The 25,209-nt window shown below is 38.6% G+C and overlaps 1 protein-coding gene across 1 annotated transcript in view; it reads left to right on the forward strand.

The window, feature by feature from the left end:
* LOC126469754 (RNA exonuclease 1 homolog) overlaps positions 1 to 21,020 on the forward strand; it is a 223,285-nt gene extending 202,265 nt beyond the window's left edge. The window contains exons 11-14 of the mRNA XM_050096969.1: positions 4,733 to 5,039; positions 13,649 to 13,787; positions 18,996 to 19,116; positions 19,330 to 21,020. Coding sequence (XP_049952926.1) covers positions 4,733 to 5,039; positions 13,649 to 13,787; positions 18,996 to 19,116; positions 19,330 to 19,418 — 656 coding nt within the window. The 3' untranslated portion in view covers positions 19,419 to 21,020. The remainder of the gene's footprint in view (positions 1 to 4,732; positions 5,040 to 13,648; positions 13,788 to 18,995; positions 19,117 to 19,329) is intronic.
* The last annotated feature ends 4,189 nt before the right edge of the window (positions 21,021 to 25,209 follow it).

The following is a 25,209-nucleotide window of genomic DNA, read 5'->3' on the forward strand; positions in this document are numbered from 1 at the left end:
GATGCACGCCAAGACCGTAGGATCCTACGCAGTGCCGTAGGGGACCGCACCGCCACTTCCCAGCAAATTAGGGACACTGTTGCTCCTGGGGTATCGGCGAGGACCATTCACAACCGTCTCCATGAAGCTGGGCTACGGTCCCGCACACCGTTAGGCCGTCTTCCGCTCACGCCCCAACATCGTGCAGCCTGCCTCCAGTGGTGTCGCGACAGGCGTGAATGGAGGGACGAATGGAGACTTGTCATCTTCAGCGATGAGAGTCGCTTCTGCCTTGGTGCCAATGATGGTCGTATGCGTGTTTGGCACCGTGCAGGTGAGCGCCACAATCAGGACTGCATACGACCGAGGCACACAGGGCCAACACCCGGCATCATGGTGTGGGGAGCGATCTCCTACACTGGCCGTACACCACTGGTGATCATCGAGGGGACACTGAATAGTGCACGGTACATCCAAACCGTCATCGAACCCATCGTTCTACCATTCCTAGACCGGCAAGGGAACTTGCTGTTCCAACAGGACAATGCACGTCCGCATGTATCCCGTGCCACCAACGTGCTCTAGAAGGTGTAAGTCAACTACCCTGGCCAGCAAGATCTCCGGATCTGTCCCCCATTGAGCATGTTGGGGACTGGATGAAGCGTCGTCTCACGCAGTCTGCACGTCCAGCACGAATGCTGGTCCAACTGAGGCGCCAGGTGGAAATGGCATGGCAAGCCGTTCCACAGGACTACATCCAGCATCTCTACGATCGTCTCCATGGGAGAATAGCAGCCTGCATTGCTGCGAAAGGTGGATATACACTGTACTAGTGCCGACATTGTGCATGCTCTGTTGCCTGTGCCTATGTGCCTGTGGTTCTGTCAGTATGATCATGTGATGTATCTGACCCCAGGAATGTGTCAATAAAGTTTCCCCTTCCTGGGACAATGAATTCACGGTGTTCTTATTTCAATTTCCAGGAGTGTACATTGTTTCAAATAAATATTAACTTTGGGCCAAATAATACCTCATTTGCAACTGTTGTGAATCTGCTGTTCATAATTGTCTTGTACAAGATATTGTTTCTTCAGTGACATTTGCTTCTGCTGTCTTCAAATTCATTAACATCAAATATCAATTTCAGCCAAATGCAGAGTTTTTCAAGTAAGTGTCATTAATGGGCCACATGATGCACACATCTCAGTATTTTAAAATTATTTTTACTTCATTAGGCCATTTGACTTGGAGTACTTGGCTTTTTAGAGGTGCAATAGCCTCAAACTGCTCCCTGAATACTGATATTGTGTATATTTTCTCATTTTTATATGGCTTATTCTTTCTCATTGATATTTCAGATACTGTGTTGGTTGTATTTTATCTTCCCATTATTAGCAAGAGAACAATGACAGTTAATACTCTGAAGTGAAGCTATATTACTGTAGTTATTAACATTATAATGTTCACAGTATAAACCTGTGTTTACTGTTCCTGTTTTTGTATAATTTTTCATTTTTTATTCCTTATTCACCTTTACCGAATTCATACATCGAAGAAGATCAAACACACTGCTATGTTTTAGTTGATATGATTAATTTACAAATGACACTCTTCTGAGTTTTAAAAATTCAGTACTGTAAATGGACCCATTATTTGTTTATAAAATGTTTTGGTTACTACACTTGAAATATCTGAAGCAAGCAGCTAACACACTAGACACCTTTAAATGTCTTAGGGCACATTTCACAAGAACCAGGCAGAACATGCCTCTTTTCTTTACAAAATGATCTTGATTGTTGGTGTGCAATATATCAATAAGTGAGATCTACCCACTTAAATACATATATTTGAAGAGGATTTAGATGGTTACAGCTGCCTACAGGAGTAGCAGCATACAAAGTTTTCTGGCCATTGTAGTGTTTTAAGCAAACAGGATCTTGTCTGTTCCACAGTTGCTGGTAGGTTATATAATTATTCACTTATCACTGAAATAGATATTTATTTATTGTCAGTAAGCTGTGAGGCCTTCTGTGAACCTTGCAAAGTGTAACTTAATGACACCTGGTGTAAAGTAGGAGGCTGTCTTTAATCATGCCTGGAGTCCACTACCGCCCCTCACTGTCAGTTTCCTATTACATTTAGCAACAAAAAAGCAGTATTTTTAAAATTAATCTTTGTTATTATTTTAATGAGCTCTGTAATTTTTCAACAATAGACAGGAAGGGGTAAGCAGGATAACAGGCTTGGCTGCTCCACAATTTTCTTTTTCTGTATCTAAGAGATCCTTTTGCTGAACATATTTGCTCTATTTGATTCAGAATTAAGCACTGGAACAGACAAAATATGATCATGAACTGAAATTCCTCTGGCTGATTCTCTGAGCAACATATACACCATTAATTATACAACCTAAAGTGAGACAGGTCCGTTATTTATAAAACTACCTTTTACACCTTCAAAGGCAATGAATGTGGTGTCATTTACAAGGTATCAGAGAATGCAGAAACTCAGATAAAGTGTGTCAAAGATAGAGCAGTCATGGAGGCTTGTATAGGTCATAGTACAGCAAAATAGTTCTTACTTTATGTATTGTGACGTTGTTGTTGAAGTACAGGGGCATGTGTCATAGGCAAGATAAGTTATGAAAGTGAGGGACAGCAACCAGCTGTTGGTGACACAAAAATCCTGTAGGTGCTCTATCTCATTTTAGACAAAAAGAAAATATAATTCACGCAAAAATACCACATAGTGCATAAGTGCATATACTAAAAAGTGACAATGAAATAAATTGGCTAATACTTCTATCCTGCCATTTCCATTGTAAAATGATTACCTTGACTTTCAAATGTGAATAAGACAACAATGTTACTGAAATGACTGGCCAGTGTATCTAGTCATGATGTATTTAATGAAGTTGAGTACTAAAATAAAACTCAAGGCTCTTCTAATGCAACCATTGGAAGTCTCATGTTGACCTATTAATGCCACGTTATTAAGAACCAGTTCTCCTACCTCTCATCTTCTCTAAGTGGTGATTGGTGTACAGGCAATAGGATACTGTTTGTCAAATTTGTTAAATTTTTGTACTACTCTGTGCTGTAAAATTCAGACAAACAAGGAATGCAGCACATAGACTCACAATTTTCTTTCACTGCACATTGTTTTTTATATTCATACATTTCATGAAATTTTTGTCCAACTGTTTTGCTATTTTGCCTGTCCATAATTTTTCTTGCCCACTATGTGATGAAAAAAGTGAAGCACCCAGAAAACATGGTCAGATGGAAATGTAACTTAGTACATGTACACACCATCAGTGGGTATGTAAATGATCAGATTTGCAATTGTCTGTGACAGGTAGACAAGCCACTAGAGTGCATTAGTACTGCTTGAGGTTAGTGTTGTTGCCAGGCCTGGCAGGATGTAAAATGGGTGTCAACAGCATCAGATGTTCAGTGATCACTGTGAAGGGCATGGATATGCTGTGTGAGGCTGTGTTATTAGCATCTGACATGGTTTGAAAGGGAACTCATTTTAGGTCTCCATTTGGCCTGCAGGTCAAATCGTGCAGTATCCATATTTGCAGGTCATAAAAATGTGACAGCGGCCTGCTGGTGAACGGCATGGGAATGTTGGGGCAGGAATACTCATTGACCATGGCTGACTGCCACAAGGGAGGATCACTGCATTGTGCCCCGACCACATCACAACCCGTTCATGTCTATGCCAGAACAATAATAGACAATGGACTCCATGCAACATTCTGAGTCATCCTGCATTGTTGATCAGAGACTAGCAACAGCTGGAATAGGGAATTATGATCCCATGCGTAGGCTGCCATTAACACCACAGCACAACCACTGCATTTGGGATGGTACCATGACTGAGAAGCTTGGACTGCTGATGTGACGTCACATAGTGTTCAGTGAACAATCGCAGTTCTGCATTACCTCTGACTCTCACCATCGGTGACTATGGTTGTGACCTGGTGAGAGGTACTATTCTTCCAATGTTTTCAAGAGGCACAGTGGTGTTTGTTATTCCTGGCATGTTGATGAGGGGAGGCAGTTGGTATGACTTCAGGTAATAATGGTTGGTAGTGATCTCTTATGGCACAATGGTATGCCACTGGCATCCTTATGTGATACGTGTCATGTGGCAATATGGTACTGCCACTTTTCAACAGGTCAGTGCATGTCCACCCATGGCATGTGCCTTTATAAACTATCTGCATGATGTTGAGGTACTTCTGTGGCTAGCACAATCCCCAGATCTGTCCCCAGTTGAAAATGTAGAACCAGCTCGAACTTCAAATTCATGCTAATGCTTGTATCCAGGATACCAGGAACCAGTTACAACAGTTGTGGGACAGATTTCCTTGGGAGAGGATACAATGGCTTTATACACCCTTCCCAACTGGTTCAGTGCGTACAGCCAGGCCAGAAGGGGTGCGAAATTATCCCAATAACTTGCCTCGTACTGCCAAGGTTTTTATAGATTTGGCTCGATTTTGTGATCACTGCAATAACAACACACACACACACACACTCTCAACGTATGAAGTTCCATTTCGTTTCCTGCAACCTTCCTGTGTGATTCACTTTTTTTCTCAGGTGGTGTAATTTAACTGTAAATCTATTTTCAGTCCTTTACAACAGTATCTGATTCATGCTTTTTTTGGCTTAAGTTGCAAGTAAATTAAAGAAAAGGCCAGAATTGCAATAATTGTTCCAGTTGTCTTTTATTTTTCTAGTTAATGGCTCGTGGCAAGAGAGGTACCTCTGTTGCAGTGAAGGCATTGGTGCAGCAGGATGTAATCATAGTGATTGCCATGTGTCATCAAATTTCAATCCAAGTAACCTCCGAGGATTTGTGAGGACTCTACCAAGGGAAACAGAGGTTGCAGATGGTGACTATGGAGTGTATGCACTGGACTGTGAGATGTGTTACACAACAATGGGACTGGAATTAACCAGAGTCACTGTCATTGATCGAAAGTACAAAACTGTTTATGAAACTCTAGTGAAACCAAAAAATCCAATAATTGATTATAATACACGGTAAATCAATCTTAGTCTTTTTTTCCATTTTTTAGTACTTGCTAGTATACTGAAAAACAGTTTACGAGTTTTGACATATGTTGTAGCGTATCTGTCCGATATTGATCAATTTTTAAGTGAAACTTGTAAACTTATTTTTAATATATGCAAATCGCTGTCGTCAACCTATTGTATAGTCTTTCCATCAAAAATGTTTGACAAATAACAACTAAAGTAAAATGTACTATGTTTTTCCAGCATTACTTTAATGTTTTACATTTTGGTACTCATGTTTCTTTTTGTGTATAAATATGATTTTGTTACAAGATGTCTTGTGGCATATATTGTAATTTATATGCCTAAATATGTACCACACACAATTGATGATACCAGTTGAAGTAACTGTAACAGGAATAACCTCCAGTTTTATGTGGCTTGATTGTGGATTCATGGTGAAACCTTGTAAATAGTTTCACAAGAAAACACACTTTGTTGCCTATGTTTCACAAAATTTTATTTTATGTGTGTTGCATTTCAGGTTTCAAGCCCATTATCTAGTGTTTCTGCTTCAAAGACATTACATCTACAGGGTGTTACAAAAAGGTACGGCCAAACTTTCAGGAAACATTCCTCACACACAAATAAAGAAAAGATGTTATGTGGACATGTGTCCGGAAACGCTTAATTTCCATGTTAGAGCTCATTTTAGTTTCGTCAGTATGTACTGTACTTCCTCGATTCACCGCCAGTTGACCCAGTTGAAGGAAGGTAATGTTGACTTTAGTGCTTGTGTTGACATGCGACTCATTGCTCTACAGTACTAGCATCAAGCACATCAGTACGTAGCATCAACAGGTTAGTGTTCATCACGAACGTGGTTTTGCAGTCAGAGCAATTTTTACAAATGCGGAGTTGGCAGATGCCCATTTGATGTATGGATTAGCGCGGGGCAATAGCCGTGGCGCGGTACATTTGTATCGAGACAGATTTCCAGAACAAAGGTGTCCCAACAGGAAGACGTTCAAAGCAATTGATCAGCGTCTTAGGGAGGACGGAACATTCCAGCCTATGACTTGCAACAAGAGAAGACTTAGAACGACAAGGACACCTGCAATGGACGAGGCAATTCTTCGTGCAGTTGACGATAACCCTAATGTCAGCGTCAGAGAAGTTGCTGCTGTACAAGGTAACATTGACCACGTCACTGTATGGAGAGTGCTATGGGAGAACCAGTTGTTTCCGTACCATGTACAGCGTGTGCAGGCACTATCAGCAGCTGATTGGTCTCCACGGGTACATTTCTGGGAATGGTTCATCCAGCAATGTGTCAATGTGCAAATGTTCTCTTTACAGATGATGCTTCATTCCAACATGATCAAATTGTAAATTTTCACAATCAACATGTGTGGGCTGATGAGAATCCGCACGCAATTGTGCAATCACGTCATCAACACAAATTTTCTGTGAATGTTTGGGCAAGCATTGTTGGTGATGTCTTGATTGGTCCCCATGTTCTTCCGCCTACGCTCAATGGAGCACGTTATCATGATTTCATATGGGATACTCTACCTGTGCTGCTAGAAGATGTGCCTTTACAAGTACGACACAACATGTGGTTCATGCACGATGGAGCTCCTGCACATTTCAATCGAAGTGTTCGTATGCTTCTCAACAACAGATTCAGTGACCGATGGATTGGTAGAGGCGGACCAATTCCATGGCCTCCACGCTCTCCTGACCTCAACCCTCTTGACTTTCATTTATGGGGGCATTTGAAAGCTCTTGTCTACCCAACCCCGGTACCAAATGTAGAGACTCTTTGTGCTCGTTTTGTGGATGGCTGTCATACAATACGCCATTCTCCAGGGCTGCATCAGCGCATCAGGGATTCCATGCGACGGAGGGTGGCTGCCGGCCGCGGTGGTCTCGCGGTTCTAGGCGCGCAGTCCGGAACCGCGCGACTGCTACGGTCGCAGGTTCGAATCCTGCCTCGGGCATGGATGTGTGTGATGTCCTTAGGCTAGTTAGGTTTAAGTAGTTCTAAGTTCTAGGGGACTGATGACCACAGCTGTTAAGTCCCATAGTGCTCAGAGCCATTTTTTTGGAGGGTGGCTGCATGTATCCTCGCTAACAGAGGGCATTTTGAACATTTCCTGTAATGTAACAAAGTGTTTGAAAGTCACGCTGGTACGTTCTGTTGCTGTGTGTTTCCATTCCATGATTAATGTGATTTGAAGAGAAGTAGTAAAATGAGCTCTAACATGAAAAGTAAGTGTTTCCGGACACATGTCCACGTAACATATTTTCTTTCTTTGTGTGTGAGGAATGTTTCCTGAAAGTTTGACCATACCTTTTTGTAACACCCTGTATATTATGAAACAGTTAATTTACAGCCAACAAAGAAATGAAGTTGTCATTCAAAATACATCAAGATCTTACAATGTACAACAAAGAAATTAAGTTTACGTATAAGCATGTTTTATAATCTGAACGTAAAATCCATTTGGCCATGCTGTAGCCATTCTAGATGGCCCTACTAATGAACTGTTACTGAATGACTGAACAGATTTCACTCTCATACAGGTTCTGGATTCTGCCAGGATAGCTGCTGAAGGAAAATCGTGTTGTTACATTTGATACCAGCTCAGGCTTGCAAGGCCAGTGTCAGTTCAATTTTTTTTTTATTTGGTCATGCCATTTTGTAACACAGCATAACAAATTACTGGATGGGCATCCACAGCCAAACTTCTGCATGTTGAATAAAAACAGCTGCAGTTGTTATAAATTCTTTGTTAAAGATGTGACTGGTTTCTGTAATTTTAAACTACATCATCAGATGCAAATGTGAATAAAAAGAAGATAGAGGCCAAATATTTACATTATGTGATGAGGCCACTTTTACAGTCTGATCCTAACCTTCTGTTTCAAATTTGGAAAATTTCACAAAAAGTGGTAGTCATGTATTTGAGAGAGAGAGAGAGAGAGAGAGAGAGAGAGAGAGAGAGAGAGAGAGAGAGAGAGAGGGGTGGGGAGGGGAGGGGAGGGGGGGGGGCAGGCATGACACTGGAACCTATGAACAAATGGGATGAGAGAAAAGACTATAAAATTCACCAGAAATGGGGGGGACAAAGTATAGAGCAACAGTACTTCAACTGAAGCTGTCCTAGCATGGAACACTGCAACTGCCATACACTGGTTGATTGAATATCAAAGCATAGGCCCCACAGGGAACACCGCATGCGTGGAAGCATGAATAAGCTCTGATAACTTTAAGGAAGTGGTTGGGAACCAGGCGTACAATAATAAACATACAATAAAAATGGCAATTGTCAAGTGAATAACTTATAAGCATAAGAATAAAAGCGTAGAACCTGATGAGGGTCATTTACATGTATAACATTTAGAATTAAATAATCTTTAAAAAGGGGGGAATAGCCCTAGTAAAGCACCCAAGAACAGAAGAAAAGGGACAGAGGGTGATTATGAACAAGGCTCTATAAGTAATCAAAGTTTTCCAAAACAGCTTTATGCTTTAATTCATTTTAGAATTCGTTGTTTGGTTTGCAGGTTGGCTTAATGCACAAAAGATCTCCGACCCTTCCAAGACATTAAGAACGCCATCACTGCGTTTCATATGTAAAATTGTGAGAGCAGGTGTAATACAAGAAATTGAGTGACCAATTTCAAATAAATGCAAACGCAGGGCAGAACTGGAACCCGAACCAGAAATATGTTCTTTAAACCTAATTGCAAAGATCTTCCACTTTGGCCTATATACTTAGACTGGCAATCTTCACCGGTGATGATGTAAACACCTGACGACTTGTGGGACTACTGTTTCACACTCTTCCTATGTTTAAACAACAGCCTGTTATTATTGGGAATGAAATCTGATGGAACGATATCTTTTGTAGCCAACTGTATACCCACTCTATCTGAAACCCTTCCATAGTACAGCATCCTATGATAAATGTTCCCAGGGCCATTCTCCTGCAGAAGGAATGATGTAGACAAAATATCCTGTTGACCCTGGGTCAGTGCAGTCATGTGGCTTGTTTCCTTTTTCTTTTTTAATATGCTCTTGTTAATACTCTGGACAAAATCTATTTGGTACCCATTAGTATTAGCAGTATTAACAAGAACATTTTAAAAAATAGAAAGGAAAAGAGTCAAATGATTGCTCTGACTCAGGGTCAACAGGATATTTCATCAACATTATTCCCTGTGTGGGACAGGGGGCTTAGGAATGTTTCTTATCATAGGATTCCATGCTATGGAGGGTTTCAGATATCTTCCCAACATATTTCTTTCCTAAGAATAATGGGCTGTGGTTTAAACACAGGGAGAGGATGAAACGGGAGCTCTACATGTCGTCAGGTGTTTGCAGCATTGCCTGTGATGATTGCCAGTCTAAGTACATAGGCCAAACTGGAAGGTCCTATGAAGTTATGATCAGGGAACATATTTCTGATTTGGGTCCCACTTCTGCCTTGAGTTTACATGTATCTGAAATGGGTCACTCAGTTTCTTGCATTACATCTGGTCTCACAATTTTGCATACAGAATGCAAGAATAATGTTCTTAATATGTTGGAAGAGTTGAAGCTGTTTCATACATTAAGAAAACCTTCAAACTAAACACAACATTCTCAAACTGAGTTAAGGCATAAAGCCATTTGGCCAGCTTTGATTACTTAAATAAATAGCCTGGTTCATTCGTTCTCTCCCCCTCACCTCCTCTTACTTGGTGCCTTTACTATGGCTATTCGCCCTTTTTAAACGTCTTTTTAAAATGGTTTTTTTTTTGGAAGTTTTAAGGAAATTGTAACAGTTTTCAAGATTATTTAATTCTAAATGTTATGTTTGTGAATGGCTACCAACAGGTTCCAGGCTTTTATCTTTATGTCTATAAGTTATTCACTTGGACAGTTGCTACTTTTATTAGTATGCTTATTTTCGTACACCCAGTTCCTTAAAGTTAACAGAGGTTATTCATGCTTCTGTGCATGCGCCACTTCCTGTGGAGTTTGTTTTGATGTCCAGTCTGTGTATGGCAGTCGCAGCATTCCATGCCAGTGCAGCTTCAGCCGAGGCACTGTTTATTCAATACTTTGTCCCTCCCCATTCCTGGTGGTGCTTTATAATCTTTCCTCTCATCCTGTTCATTCATAAGTCCTAGTTTCACACACCCGCCTTTTTTCGATCCATAACTATTGCTTTTTGCATAATTTTCCGAATTTTAAAAAGAGGCTTGGGATTGGACTGTACAAGTGGCCTGACTGCATAATGTAAGTATTCGGTTTTCTGGATGCTTTCTATGTGTGTCATATGGTCTTTGCGTAATATTGTTCATGGTCTGTTTCTGATGATCTAAATTAAAATTATGAAACAGTCGTCCCGTTAACAAGGGATTTATAAGATGAGCAGCAGTTTTATTCGACATACATCCTTCCAATGTTCCTCTTCAGGGTAATGAAACTGCTGGATTCTGATGACAGTCTTCTCTATATATGATGCTATTATGATTGTCATGCATCAACCGAAGTCCCTGTTCTGGAACATCATTGGACATGACTGTAGACAAGGTCGTACAGAAGGCCGTTTCCTTTACTACATCGGCAGGTATTTGTCAGGCAACAGTAAATTAGCAGCATTATCCTGCAGCGATACGTCAGTTTTGTATGGCAGTTCTTTATGGTCATTTGTTTAACCTGTTGAACCTGGGTCTTCAGGAGATGCTGGCTGATAAACACATGCATGGACTGGAATCTGTGACAGCAGGGACATTAACAAGCTTGTAGCCATCCTACCTGTTCATATTGTTGGAGAATTGAATTGTCTTGATAACCTCTCTTACTTTGCACTCCTGCATCCATGGTAGCTGAACGAGCACAAGAACTCTTGAAATTTGATGGATTGGCCACAGTTGGTGTTAACGAGTAAAATACATCAATTCACCTTTGTTGTAGGTTGCATCAGATATTGCAGAAGAGTTTTTGATACTGGAATAGTTACTATCATTATTATAAATCACACTAGTACCAAACATTGGAAACTCCAGGTAGTAATATCAACAATGTAGAAGAAGGTAGACTGCTATTTACTGGAAAGAAGACATGTCAAGTTGCAGACATTCACGATTAAAAGACACTACACTCGCATATAGCTTTCAGCCACAGCCTGCATCAGTGCGCGCGCGCGCGCGCGCACACACACACACACACACACACACACACACACACACACACACCAAGAAGCAATTAGAGAACGCCCTTGGCTACAACTTCTGTTGTGTTTACCATTGTCGTATGACTCTGGGATCTCTGGTGTTGGTTACAACTATCAGCTGCAGATAGCAGTCGTGACTCTATATGTAACTGTTCTGATTCAGTTTCATTGCATATTTTATTTCTCCGTACAGCGTATTCATTTTACGCAATGGACTGGTGGAAACTAGCAATGAAAATGCACAGAAAAGTGATGAAACTAGTTTGATCCTTCTAAGTGAGCTCAACACTGCATGTTAAGAGGAAGTGTGAAATTATGTTAATGCTGAACTTCCAATATCACTCTTTTCTGTGTGCAACTGTTTGGCTATCAATCACTTTGGTATTCTCGTCCAAGTATATAGACATTTGGGCAGAGGATTCACTTTCTGATCTTTATATCAGTGTTGCTCAGTCTCTAAATGAAACTTGTATGTCTCTGTTTATTGTTGCTATCTACATGTAAGCACCAGCAGTATGACATATGCCACTGTTGCACATTTAAGAGGGTAGATTCCTATTGTATATGCAAGGTGGTACTCAAAATCTAAAGTAAACTGACTTACACCACTATTTCTATTAACATTCAGTCTTGGTAAACACAATACTGTTGAGCAGGAAAGCCTTTTAATCCATAAGACATTTCACACTTTTGTAGCATGAGGTAATTCCAACCCTGGAAAATGTTGATATTGTTCTGATTTATATGCTGAGAAATTGGTATTATTTTGGACTCTTGAGTGTGATACCAGTTTATTTTGTCAATGTCACTCCCCTCATCTATTTGAGTCATGTGTATGTCACTAATTTAACTTTTACTTTTTGTGAGATGTATTCAAGTAACATGTGTGAAACGATTGTTTGTTCTTAAGTGTAGTTTTTTTTTCCCCCTTCATAAATATCTGTTGTAGATTCTGCATTTCAGTTTTTTTTAGTGTTGTGTCTGTTATGTTGTCTTACCCTTTTCACACATCATGATGTTACACATGTGAGATAAATTAATTAAATTATTTTTTGGCTTTCCAATTAGAAGCTCATGATGGGCATATGGCTTTATGACTGACGTCTCGAACTACTCATTATTACCTCATATGTTATGTAAATTTTAAGAATATAATTTTTTCTAGAGACAGTATTTGCAGTGGAAAATCCTGTGGATTGTAAGTATTACTTTAAATTGATGGACCACCGTTTATCCAGAAGTTGGAGTTCTGTGATCGGAGAAAAGTCTGTGTGCAAGTTCTGTCAGCCATTCTCTTAGTAACTGAGAAAAAAAGTAGTAAGCTTTATTTGCAACATTTCTTTGGGTACACATGGTGCATATAGAGTAATTTCTTCGTATTTCTAATCATTTTACATATATACCGAGCGGGGTGGCGCAGTGGTTAGACACTGGACTCGCATTCGGGAGGACGACGGTTCCATCCCGCGTCCGGCCATCCTGATTTAGGTTTTCCGTGATTTCCCTAAATCACTCCAGGCAAATGCCAGGATGGTTCCTCTGAAAGGGCACGGCCGACTTCCTTCCCAATCCTTCCCTAATCCGATGAGACCGATGACCACGCTGTCTGGTCTCCTTCCCCAAACAAACCAACCAACCAACCATTTTACATATAGAGTAATTTATTATGGTATTTATAATCATTTCAGTGTCCAGTGTCAGAAAGGTGTTTAATTTCTTATATCATCAGAAAAAATGGATGTTTTGTTATACTTGGGAGCAGTAAAAGTGATGTTTTGACTGGCAAGTAAGAAAGGGATCCATTCCATCTTTTATCCACTGTTTCATACTTGCCCTAGTTTTCAGTCAGTGGGGGAAAATCAAGTGGAAGCATTCAAGTTTCAGCACCTGCTGTAAAATCTTTTCAACCAAACAATACTGTAGACAACTGGCAGCAATATCTCCACTATTGTACTTGTGTAGCTGTGGGAGAGTTATTTCAAGGGGAAAAAATCAGCTATGGTTCCAAAATAAAATTATCTGTGAAAAAAAAGTGGAAAAGATTATGAAGAACATGAATGAGTCATGTTACAGCAGATATCTGGAACAACTGCAGTGTTGCCTCATAAGTCATGTCAATGGTAGATACATGTGTAGTAATTGTTGTTCTGGTATGATGCTATGGCAGGTGCAATGCAAGTGATAACTGTGAAAACAGTGAGCACTTCCTGTAACATGTATAGTGGATAATGTGTCAATAGCAATACAGTAAGAAGAGAACACAACAGGCAGGAGAGCTGACATCTCTCAGTTGGCAACCTGTGTGGCAGCTCCACAGAATGATAGAATAATCAAATTGTTTATTATTGCCATTGTTACATGAGGAGAAAGGATTCTTATACATTTTTTTGTTTTTAATTTCAGCTTTAGTGGTATAACAGAGGAGCAGTTACGGGATGTTACAACTTCAATATATGATGTACAGTCTGCATTATTGAGTTTCATTAACTCCCAGACAATTTTAATTGGGCATAGTCTGGACAGTGACTTCAGGGCACTGAAGGTATTGTGTATTTCATATTAAATCACTTTCTCTGTCGTGTACCAGAGTAATGGTAACATCATAGCTAAAAATAAATTAAGCTCTTAAATATTTAATACATTTGTTGTTTCAAATATTGAGAGTGTGCTAAGAAAAACATAGATAATGAAAATTTGAACAACAATACATAGGAAATTTCAAAGCAGTTTGCCTCACATTGACAATGATAGATAACTGAAAGTCGGAGAATAGAAAGGAGGAAGGTTTGGAGAACATAGAAAGAAAAGGACATAGTGTCAGCGAAATTAGAGCCAAAATATTGCTACTGCACTTAGAGAATTAAAAGGGCAGTGTTGTGCTATCGGCCTTGCTTATAATCATTCTAGTATTCACATGTAGTGATTTGGAGAACCATACTGAGTATTACCTTCTCGATGCTAGTGGGCATGGTGAAGGAGGTGAAAAATGTGTTTCCTCTTGATCTTGGCCACCAATAACGACAGTAGTTGAAGTATTTGCTGCTTTATTGCAGTTTGTTGTTTTCATTCTTCCATTCCCTTAAAGAACACAGTAAGTTACTTTGTCAGTTTCTGGTTATGTTTTATTATGTTTTAGCTCATATTTTGTATTATGCCTGTCAAAACTCAGGCTGTACTCATGTGCATCAAATTATTAGTGACATATCCACAGTTTCTTTCTGTGTTGGTCTCCTGTGCAGGCAGTAATGGTGAGATTCTTCTTTTTCTTTTCATTTTCCTCATATTCTGAATCAAGAAAATGTTTGCCTTAAGTTTATATTTTCATTTTCATTAAGGTCTATGCAACCAACCTTAAATGTTGAAATATTATATACAGTGGGTTTTTTTAGGTCCATAATTTTTTCTGAAACGTAGTAAACCCCTTAGACATTACCTCAGTCAACATTTTTTTTTGTTTTTTGCTATGTTAAGCTTTCTTCGCAGACAGTTTTTGTGGTGCAGAGTCAACTAACTGCTTAACTTAAGTATTGTGGCATGAGTGGGGCAGTGCACAAATGGTTTAATTCATACTTAACTGGAAGAATGCAGAAAGTTGAAAGTAAAAGTACAGATAGTCTACAAAAACCAGCAGAGTCCTGTAACTGAGGAGGTATCAAGAATGGTGTCCCACAGGGTTCAGTCTTGGGTCCCTTATTGTTCTTAATATATATTAACGACTTGCCACTCTATATTCATGAAGATGCAAAATTAGTTCTTTTTGCTGATGATACAAGTATAGTAATCACACCCAAGAAGCAAGAATCAGCAGAGGAAATTGCAAATAATGTCTTTCAGAAAATTATTAAGTGGTTCTCTGCACATGGACTCTCACTAAATTTTGAGAAAGCACAGTTTATACAATTCTGTACAGTAAATGGCATAACACCATTGATAAATATAGACTATGAACGGAAGTCTGTTGCTAAGGTAGAAGACTCAAAATTTATGGGTGTGTGCATTGATGAGAAATTGAATTGGAAGAAACACATCGATGATCTGCTGAAATGGTTAGGTTCAGCTACTCATGCTATTGGGGTTATTGCAAATTTTGGCGATAAACATATCAGTAAATTAGCCTACTATGCCTATTTTTATTCGCTGCTTTCATATGACATCATATTTTGGGGCAATTCGTCATTAAGAGAGGAAGTATTCATTGCACAAAAGCGTGTAATCAGAATAATAGCTGGAGCCCACCTAAGACCACCTTGCAGACATTTATTTAAGGAACTTGGGACATTCACAGTACCTTCACAATACATATATTCACTTTATGAAATTTGTCATTAATAACCCATCCCAATTCAAAAATAACAGCGAAGTGCATAGCTACAACACTAGAAGAAAGGATGATATTCGCTATTCTGGATTAAACCTCACTTTGGCACAGAAAGGGGTGAATTATGCTGCCACAAAAGTCTTGTCATTTGCCAAAGTATTAAAAGTCTGACAAATAGCCTACCAACATTTAAAAGCAAATTAAAAGAATTTCTGAATGACAACTCTCCTTCTACTCAATAGATGAATTCTTAGACATGAAGTAGTAAATGAATAATAATAATAATAATAATAATAATTACTTTGTGTAAAAAAAACTTATGTTAAAGTGACATGTTCCACATCATTACAAAATGTTGTATTCATGATCTATGGAACCAGGATTAATGTATGTATGTATGTATGTATGTGGTGGCTTTCATTATATTAATGTCAACGAGCTGTAGTGCTCAACATGATCTAGATCATTTTCTTCAGAATGTGGTATTACCTATCAGGGTGGGTAGAAAGTGAGTGCGTACAGGAAACTGCAACTATATATCAAAATAATTGTTCTTATTTTACTGAATCAAGTTTTATCATGATCAGCACAACAGTACAGATTGTTTTTACAGGTGAATACCACATAGTTGCCAGCATTTTTGACCAGTTTCTTCAATCATTTGGGAATGTTCTCAACCAACTTCAACAGCAACTTTTTTGGTACTCTGCTGGCAACGTGCGTGATACAAGCATCCAAATCATCCAGCATACTACACGGTCTGGTCTGATAACTTCCTCCTCTGCCCTTTGGCACAAGAAGTTGTAAAGTGTCAGAATAGAACTCTGTGTTGATGAGGCCCACAGCAACTTGATCAATGCCCCAGAAAATAATCATCCAGCCGTTTGCTTACACTGATTACAAAATGTGGCAGGGCACCATCTTGGATAAAGCCAAGCCTGGTTTCCCAAATGGCTAGTCCGTGTTAACTGCTCTTTGAAGAAGGAACAGACTGATGTGTTGATTTGATGTCATACCACACCATGCTTTTACATGGGACTGATATTGCATTTACTCATTGGTGGCATGTGGAGAAACCTTTATCCAGTCATAGGAATTATGATGGTTTACAAATCCTCTCACATGAAACACACCCTTACTCCAAATTTTGTTTGGAAACAACAAGGGGATGTCTGCGAACCAGCCTAGCATGATTTCTCTGTTCTCCGATGGTCACAATCTTCTGCAGACAGTTCCCGGCAATAATGCCAAACCCAAACAAGTATTGAAGAATGCCACACTTCAGATCGACAGTCCACCTGAGCCCATTCATTCTCTGGCATATGTCTATCCATAAAGATCAATTTCAACCACTGCAAGAAGTCTATCCATAAAGTTCAATTTCAACCACTGCAAGAAAAAAAAACAGTTGTTTTAAACAAATATATTAATATTTGTTAAAGTGATTACGTATTTATAGTAGTTACTTATGCCCTGCTCCCCTTGTACTTTACACAGCATTCTAACTGCTTGTTCTTCCAGAATAAATATTATATTTACTTTAGATGCATTGTGCAGAAGATAATTCCATGAAACAACTGGCAGTGACAGGGTACAAAACAAGGTAAGACATTGGTCAAATAAACATATTGGGAGATACTGCCAAGCACAAAACATGTTGAACTGAGCTTATTCATTAACTTATCTATGCCCTAAGTTCATTTGAGTTTGTTATCAATCTGGACCTCAATGAATCTTACACTTCGAGTTTCATTTAGTGTATTATGATTAATGTGTATTATTGTTACCATCAGACTACTTTTGCTGGTTTGAAATTGCAGACTGATGGGGAAAAAATCAAACAGTAAAAAATAATCAATGTAGAATAATGAAATTTTGGGAATACATTTGTCTAGGTAACAAATTTAAGTGATTAATATTGCAAGATCACAGCTTTATTTAAATGTGAGATAAGCCATTGCAAATGTGAAATGGAAAACAAGCATGCATATGTGCATGCATTGTGTTATACAGGTGCCAGATGTCGGTTTGTGGGATGGAGTTCCATGTCTGTTGTACTTGGTCGATCAATGTAGGGATGATTAATGCTGTTTGTGAATGACGTGGGAGTTGCCATCCGATGATGTCCCATATGTGCTTGATTGGAGACAGATTTGGTGATGGAGCAGGCCAAATCAACACGTCGACACTGTTGGAAAACACCCCCTGGAATACTGTTCATGAATAGCAGCACAACTACTCGAATCGCCAGCGTGATATACAGATTTACTGTCAGTGTGTGGGGGATAACCATGAGAGGGCTCCTGCTGTGGTACAAAATCACCCCCCAGGCCATAACTACATGTGTAGGTCCAGTGTGTTTAGCACACAGTTGGAGGCTCTCAACTGGCCTCCTTCAAAACAACACACAACCATCACTGGCACGGAGGCAGAACCAGCATTCAACTGAAAACACGGCAGACCTCCACCCTGCCCTCCAAAGAGCTTTTGCTTGACACCACTGAAGTCACAAATGGTGTGGTGGTTTCGGGTCAGTGGAATGCACACTACAGGGTGTCTAGCTCGGAGCTGTCTTTGAAATAACCAAGTTGTAACATTTCATTGTGGTGCCAAGTGCTGGTCAAATTGCTGCTGCAAATGGTGTATGATGCACCAGAGTTATACGCCAAACGTGATGGTCTTCTCTCTCTTGGTAGTGTCATGTAGCCATTTGAAGCCCAGTCCTCTTGCAACTGTACATTCTGTGACCACCATGCCAACATCCATGTACAGTGGCTACATTCCTGCTAGGTCTTTCTGCAATATTGCAGAAGGAACATTCAGGTTCTCGTAGCCCTATTACTTGACCTCGTTCAAACTCAGTGAAGTGTTGATAATGACATTCTTGAATGATATCACCTCACCACGCCCAATCTTCGAGGTAGCTAACACTCACGACCGTTTCAGTGTTTATTTAAAGCAAACCTGATTTGTGTCTCCATAGTGGCACTACTAGTGCCAATCTTGTGCAAATGGCATAACATTTTAATAGACATCATCTAGCAACCATGCCTGCCAACTTTTGTTTGTTTCAAAACTCCTCCTTGCTGTTGCAGTTCCCCCCTCCCCCCCATTCTCCCTTAGTGTTTGAGCCTCTTCAGGTATGATTTGTGCTATGTGTCTCTTCTGGTTGGGTAGGGGCACTTGATTAATATGCTTGTAACATCAGTCACTAACAAAACAACAATGTAGTTGCTTACATAAATTTGTAATTTCATTAAATAGTTATTTTGCTTCTGTCTAAGCAGATATATTCCAATTTGTTATGATAATGGCAGTTTTTTTCTCTACCTTAAAAGAAATTTCTCTACTTTAAAATGGATGGCATGTAAATACTACTACTGCTCACATATATTTGGAAACACTTTTAACAAATATGGTTTCATGTTGCAGTTGATTCATGATACAGTAGTGGACACGAGTGTTGTGTTTCCTCATAGGAAAGGCCCTCCATACAAGAGAGCTTTGAAAACTCTTTGTAATGAATACTTATCGAAGAATATTCAAAATAGTGGTAAGTGTTAAAAATTCAGTTGATATACAATTTTACTTTAAACTCCATCGTAGTAGATGACAGTGTGAATTAATTGTGCCATTCAGTTACACTGTGACTGGTGTCTCTGAAGTCTTTGTCTTGAAATAAAGCACATATATAAAAACAAAATAAGTCTTAAGTGCTTCTAGATGAAGAAACTATTTAATTTTATTTGTTTGCTGTTTCTCTTAGAATCTGGACATGACAGTGCAGAAGATGCGAAAGCTTGTATGGAACTAATGCTGTGGAAGATCAAACACGAAGGGTCATCATCTACATAGCTAGGGCTGCAGAACAGTCAGGCTCCAGCCACTAGAAAATGGCAGCACAAGTGGTTGGTTCTGTGCAACGCCATTTGAAGACTTCACCGTGACTGTGTTTTTAGTGTCTCACCAAACTTTCAGCTGATAACATATCATGGATCGTGCAGTTGTTGATTGTGGTGTTTCAATGCCTCAGTGTCTTCATATAGTTAACTGCCATCAGACTAATAGCCATGATATAGTTGGACTTTTACCACATTCAGTGATTTGTGAAGCTGTATGTGCCCACTTCATTTGACGGACATTTAATCACATCGTGTAGACACATCTGGCCGTTGTTACCAGAGTTCCTAACAGTCAGTGTTTCAGGTCGACATGTTTTACCAAGGAGCTGAATGCTCTCTATTGGCTTTATCTTAACTGTATATCATTATTCAATTCTGGCTTTTGTTGTAGCCATAGACAAAATTCCCAGCAGGTATGGTACTGAATAAACAGGTAGTCGCTACATATGATGATGGTATGATATATCATCAGTATGAGTGACATGTATCTTTCTTTACTGATATTATTGATGAATTAACTGCATAGTGATATGCCGCATGTGGCCTATGTTTGTTCCAGTGTACTGCAAAAAAACAACTTCAGGTGTTTTAAAGTAACTGGTAGTTTCCCCGTCTTACCTGGGAATTAGTTTTTGGAGATACTTGTTTTGAATGTAGGTGCCATATTTGCCTGTTAGTCCCAGGATTCATGTTTTTTAATACAGAGTAGTATTATTTCCTTATTCCTCGTTGCAACGGTGAGTGCATCTTTGACCATGACAGATTGAGTATCCACATCTTCATCATGCACACCTTTTGTATGACACTGATCTCATCAAACCTTATATTAGTTATATTTCTTTTGCTGCTTATTTCCCCATTGATTATGAAATATGGTTATTTCCCCATTGATTATGAAATATGGTGAACATGAAACTTTTGATTGATTTATTTATCACTTGCAAGTACTGCGTTAGTTCCATTGTCATTTATTTATAATTTACTGAGAACATGGGCAGTGCCCATGGTTTTAAGACTAGTTAAGAAAAAAAATACCTTTTTGATATTGTACAGATTTTCCCAAATTAATAATTTTCTATAGAGAAATGTAGAGCCACAAATGTAAGAATGTTTTTGAGTTAGGAAAGAAGGTCTAAATAATTACGTAACATGCCATCTTGAAAGGTGCACTCGTATAGTGCCAGATAGGAACAGAATGTGACACTTGGTAAGAAGGGAGCAGGTTTAAGGATAATAACAGCACTTCTCAGGCAGACACAGGCCACAAGAACTTCATTTCTTTTCAGTTATGGTCTTTGAAGAAAACTGATCTGTATATGTTCACAAGACTGAAAAACTGAGAGCTGAAGCATATCATAAAGTCTATCTAGGTAATGTCTGTCTCAACTATAAAACACTGATTGTAAGGAATTTTGCCTTATAACAGCTGTCAAATAGCTGAAACCACATTTTTCATAATCATAATTATCAAAAATTCATCCGAATCACTTAATCATCAAAAGCATAACTGCCTTTTTGTTACTTTTCAAAGCAGTATTAAATTTTTCATAAAATTTTTGTGTAGTTTTCATTCTGTGATTTCAATACCTTTGTGAAGACTTTTCCTTTTGAGAGAGAGAGAGATTTTGGAAATGGCATCTAAAACTGTAAGTACTGCTTATTTTACAGTGTCAGTGAACATCCTCACAGGTATGAAACAATAAGCTCACCGGTTACGTATCACAAATCATTCAGGAAAAGCTATGTGAAATCAAGGAAAAAATTATTCAGCCTGACAGGGTAAGATTTTTTTTTTTTTTAGATAAAGAAAGCACATATAATTTGGCATAGCCCTGTTATGGCCTTAACTATGTTTATTCTTTTTCACGCCCCCACCCTCTCTGTATTGAACATATTTAATCATAAATCAGACTTGAAAAAAAGGGGCAATAGTAGCTTAACACAATCATGTAAATTGGCAGCGTGTTACCACATTTTTCACTGAGAAAGTGTACCATAATTGTAAGATTGACTTGTTTCACATCATTGCGAGAGATCACAATTAAAATCTGTGGAACATACAAATAAGTAACTGAGTGATGCAGCTCATTATTAGGAATCTTTAAAACTGTCCAAACATTCAATTTCACTCGAAGTTTTCTCATAGATGACCAGTCTTGTGAAATGTGTCAGAAAATTTCATCTTACATTAGTACAATGCAAATGTTTTGTAAATGTTTTATTATTGATCTTCCAGTATCATACTGTGCTCTTTAATCATGTACATGTTTATGGTAGCAGTTTGGATTGCCTTACACATATCTCATCTTTGAGAGAAATATGGCCTATTGGAATTTAGATACTCATTTAATAATCTGAAGATGTAGGAGCAGACTCATAAATCTTCACCAGTTTTAACCAAAACATCTAAAACAAAGAATCTTTTATTGGTTCCATATTTAATTTCATCCACCTGAAACACCACTTGAGGATCCACATATTGGGTAGACACTTGACTTACACTTCCATGCTATGTAATTAATATAACTTAAACAAATCTCAAATGGATATCTGTGCCAGGCTGAGAAATTCTTACTATCATGTAACCAGTATTATGCCCCCCACCCCACCCCTGCACACAATATTGTGACACTTAACATTTTCTGTCCTGTTGTTCATCATTTGTGTGTTTTGCTAGTTGTGTGTACTTACACACACTTTTTTCACACATGAGAGTGAATGAAGTGTAAAAGGTGTGAGGAAAATGTATGTAATTATAACTGAAACAACAAATCACATCATTTATGCACAACACGGTAGAACATGTAGGTATAGGACATACATTGCTACTATTCTTGAAATGTCTCTCAAAATCAATAACAATTTAAAAAAATTATTGCAACTACTTTGTAGATGACATGCCATAAAACCATAAAAAGGCATAAATGTGAACCAGCCTGTACAAATCCACTTTTAAAACTAATGTAATTTCAGGTGAGTAATCAAAGCAAAACAAAATGCACGTTATAGTTTTTAGGCTTGACATAGGAAAACAACTGTGAACTTTGTACAATATTTTTGCAGAAATGAATTGAGACCCACAGAAGATGATGCACCAGTGTTGAAACATGTTTGGGAAAATGGAAAAACGAAGCACATTGTGTTTTGCAGAAGGCAGAATTTAAAATTAAAAAAAAGATGACTTTTCACTTTTGGTATAGTGGACTGATGCTCTAGATTTAACATAAAACAAAAATAGACTTCTCCCAAAGAATACTGTTCCCATAACAGTTTCATTCACTGACATCACATTTTCTAACACTTTTGCACAGAGAATTGTACCAAAAACAACATATCAAGGAGAGATCTTTAATGTGATGCATCAGTTAAAGGGCATATTTCTGTAGTATGCAATGTCACATAAACATCTCTCTTGTCATATCAGACATAGAAGGACTTGAATGATGCTGCAGTTTGATAGCTTTTTATGAAATAATGTTCAATGCCTTGATCAACTCACCACCAAATTATTGTTTTTCAGCCTGTCGTATGCCTCAAGCTACACCAGATCAGTCTGTCACAACTGACTTCATTCACAAAATAATAGAAATAATACTAAAGAACTATATAAAGAAGTAATTCTCAGTGATTGTTGGCACCACCAGAAACATGTCTGCATATCATGTCCCATGCTGTGAATTTCTGGCAGAAGCAAACTGAGCAGGTGCCACGCTGATTTACATTTTTGTGGAACTAAGTGTTTGGTGGTTTTCATTTATCCTTGTGTACTACAGAAATATGTGTTGTGACTTGGTACAGAATGAAAACCGCAGTTACAATAAGCCCACAGTTTATCAGATCACGGAGCGACAGCATAACAGTTAATAGGTCACAGAGCAACAACGAACATAAGAAACTACAATATGATTAATAATACATCGCATTAAAGCCCTCTCCAAAACATATCATTTTTGGTATGATTTGTTGCGCAGAAGTATCAACATATAAAATGTCAGCTGATAAAACTGTTATCTCTGCTCCAAGTTAAAAGATTGGAGATGGCTTCATTCATTGATTAAAACTGACGTGCAAAGAGTCTGGTATGTATACCTGGAAAGGCAGGTCTCAGCAGTATAGATATTCTGAAGATATAAAAATCCCTTTGGAACTTAATAGAAAACTAACTTCCCAAGCCAGCAAGAAATTTGGACATTGTCAAATGCCTGCTGTTGCACCAAACGCAGTTTGGTTTCAGTGTTCAAATATACTCTGAGCAGCTGTTTTAGCACTACAGTGAAATATTGATGGCTGGGCAGAATAAAGTCTCTGAAGAAAACTTTGAAAATATGACAGTGTTTTCTTTTCAAAACCTTCAAACAGTTTATAGTTTCAGACTTATTTCTTTAAATTATTAAACTGAACAGGGTGAAAATAAATATTTCTTTTTTCAGTAACATATTAGGCTGTGTGATGGCAATAAATATAACTCATGGGTACATTTTCATTTCGAACCTATCTCTGAAAAAAATTAAAAAAGAACATATGGCACATGAAATATAAGCTCTCAGAAAATATACACAAGTCAGCACTAAAAACCATAATTAGTCGAAAAATAACAATTTTAGCTGTCCCTTCTCAATGATTCACTTTTCTGTGGAAGGTCCAGGTTGGAGACTTTTACTATACATCTGTTCACATTCTTCTATTTCACACTTCACACTGGCTTTTCTTGTTTCACCAAACACAAGCTACTTGTGGAAGTAGTATCATATTAACTACACTGCAACTATTGTGTAACATCCTAGCCCAATAGGACTATGCACTCTTATGAATGGCCACTGCCACATAGTGTGCAAAGCTTTTCTCCAAACTTTCATGAATGGCTTGTGATGTAAAAATCCTTTGTAATAAAGTTTGCTGAACCATTTATGGCTCTGTACTTTCTTTCCTTAGGCATGGCATCATTTTCCGGGGAAATGCCCGTCAAGAACGTTCTGGGACACAAAAAAGTGAAATTCAAGTTGCTGAAAATCAAGCAAAACTTTTTAATAGTATTAAAACTTACCTCTGGCATGTATGTGCTTTAAGTAGTAGTACATGTCATGAAAAGTATATTATGGGTAGCCGTTACAACAGCATCTTGAGTACGAATTAAGTATATAGTATTCAGGGACAAAACTGTTTAATACCTAACACAATCACATAGAATTGTTTTAAAAAAAGGCTCAATGAGACCCGACATGCTACAAAACTTTTTCTGTCCTAGCTCACAGAACCCCGTGTCTGCAGCTTCAAAAATTGACCTGGTAATTATACAAGTTAGTTTTGCATAATATACTGTATGTTTAACCCTTTCGCAAGCACATTTTTTGCAGGAACTTGGTGAAGATAATTTTTTTGCTGTTCTATCAGAATTGTGATCAACCGACTATATATACTGGCGCTAATAGCATAGGCACATAGGGAACACTCATGAGAAAAATCTGCAAGTCCACGGTATTGGTGATAGTTGAGAAAACCGTCCCGAAACACATGTGATACAAAATGCCACTGTTTCCTGCGCATGTACCCCGAAATCAATACGGGATATGATCACCATGCACACGTACACAGGCTTCACAACGGGTCGGCATACACTGGATTATGTGGTTGAGCAGCTGCTGGGGTATAGCCTCCCATTCTTGCACCAGTGCCTGTCGGAGCTCCGGAAGTGTCGTAGGGGTTTGAAGACGTGCAGCGATACGTCAACTGAGAGCATCCCAGAT

This window comes from Schistocerca serialis, chromosome 3 (assembly GCF_023864345.2).
Source record: "Schistocerca serialis cubense isolate TAMUIC-IGC-003099 chromosome 3, iqSchSeri2.2, whole genome shotgun sequence".
Classification (NCBI taxonomy): Eukaryota; Metazoa; Arthropoda; class Insecta; order Orthoptera; family Acrididae; genus Schistocerca; species Schistocerca serialis.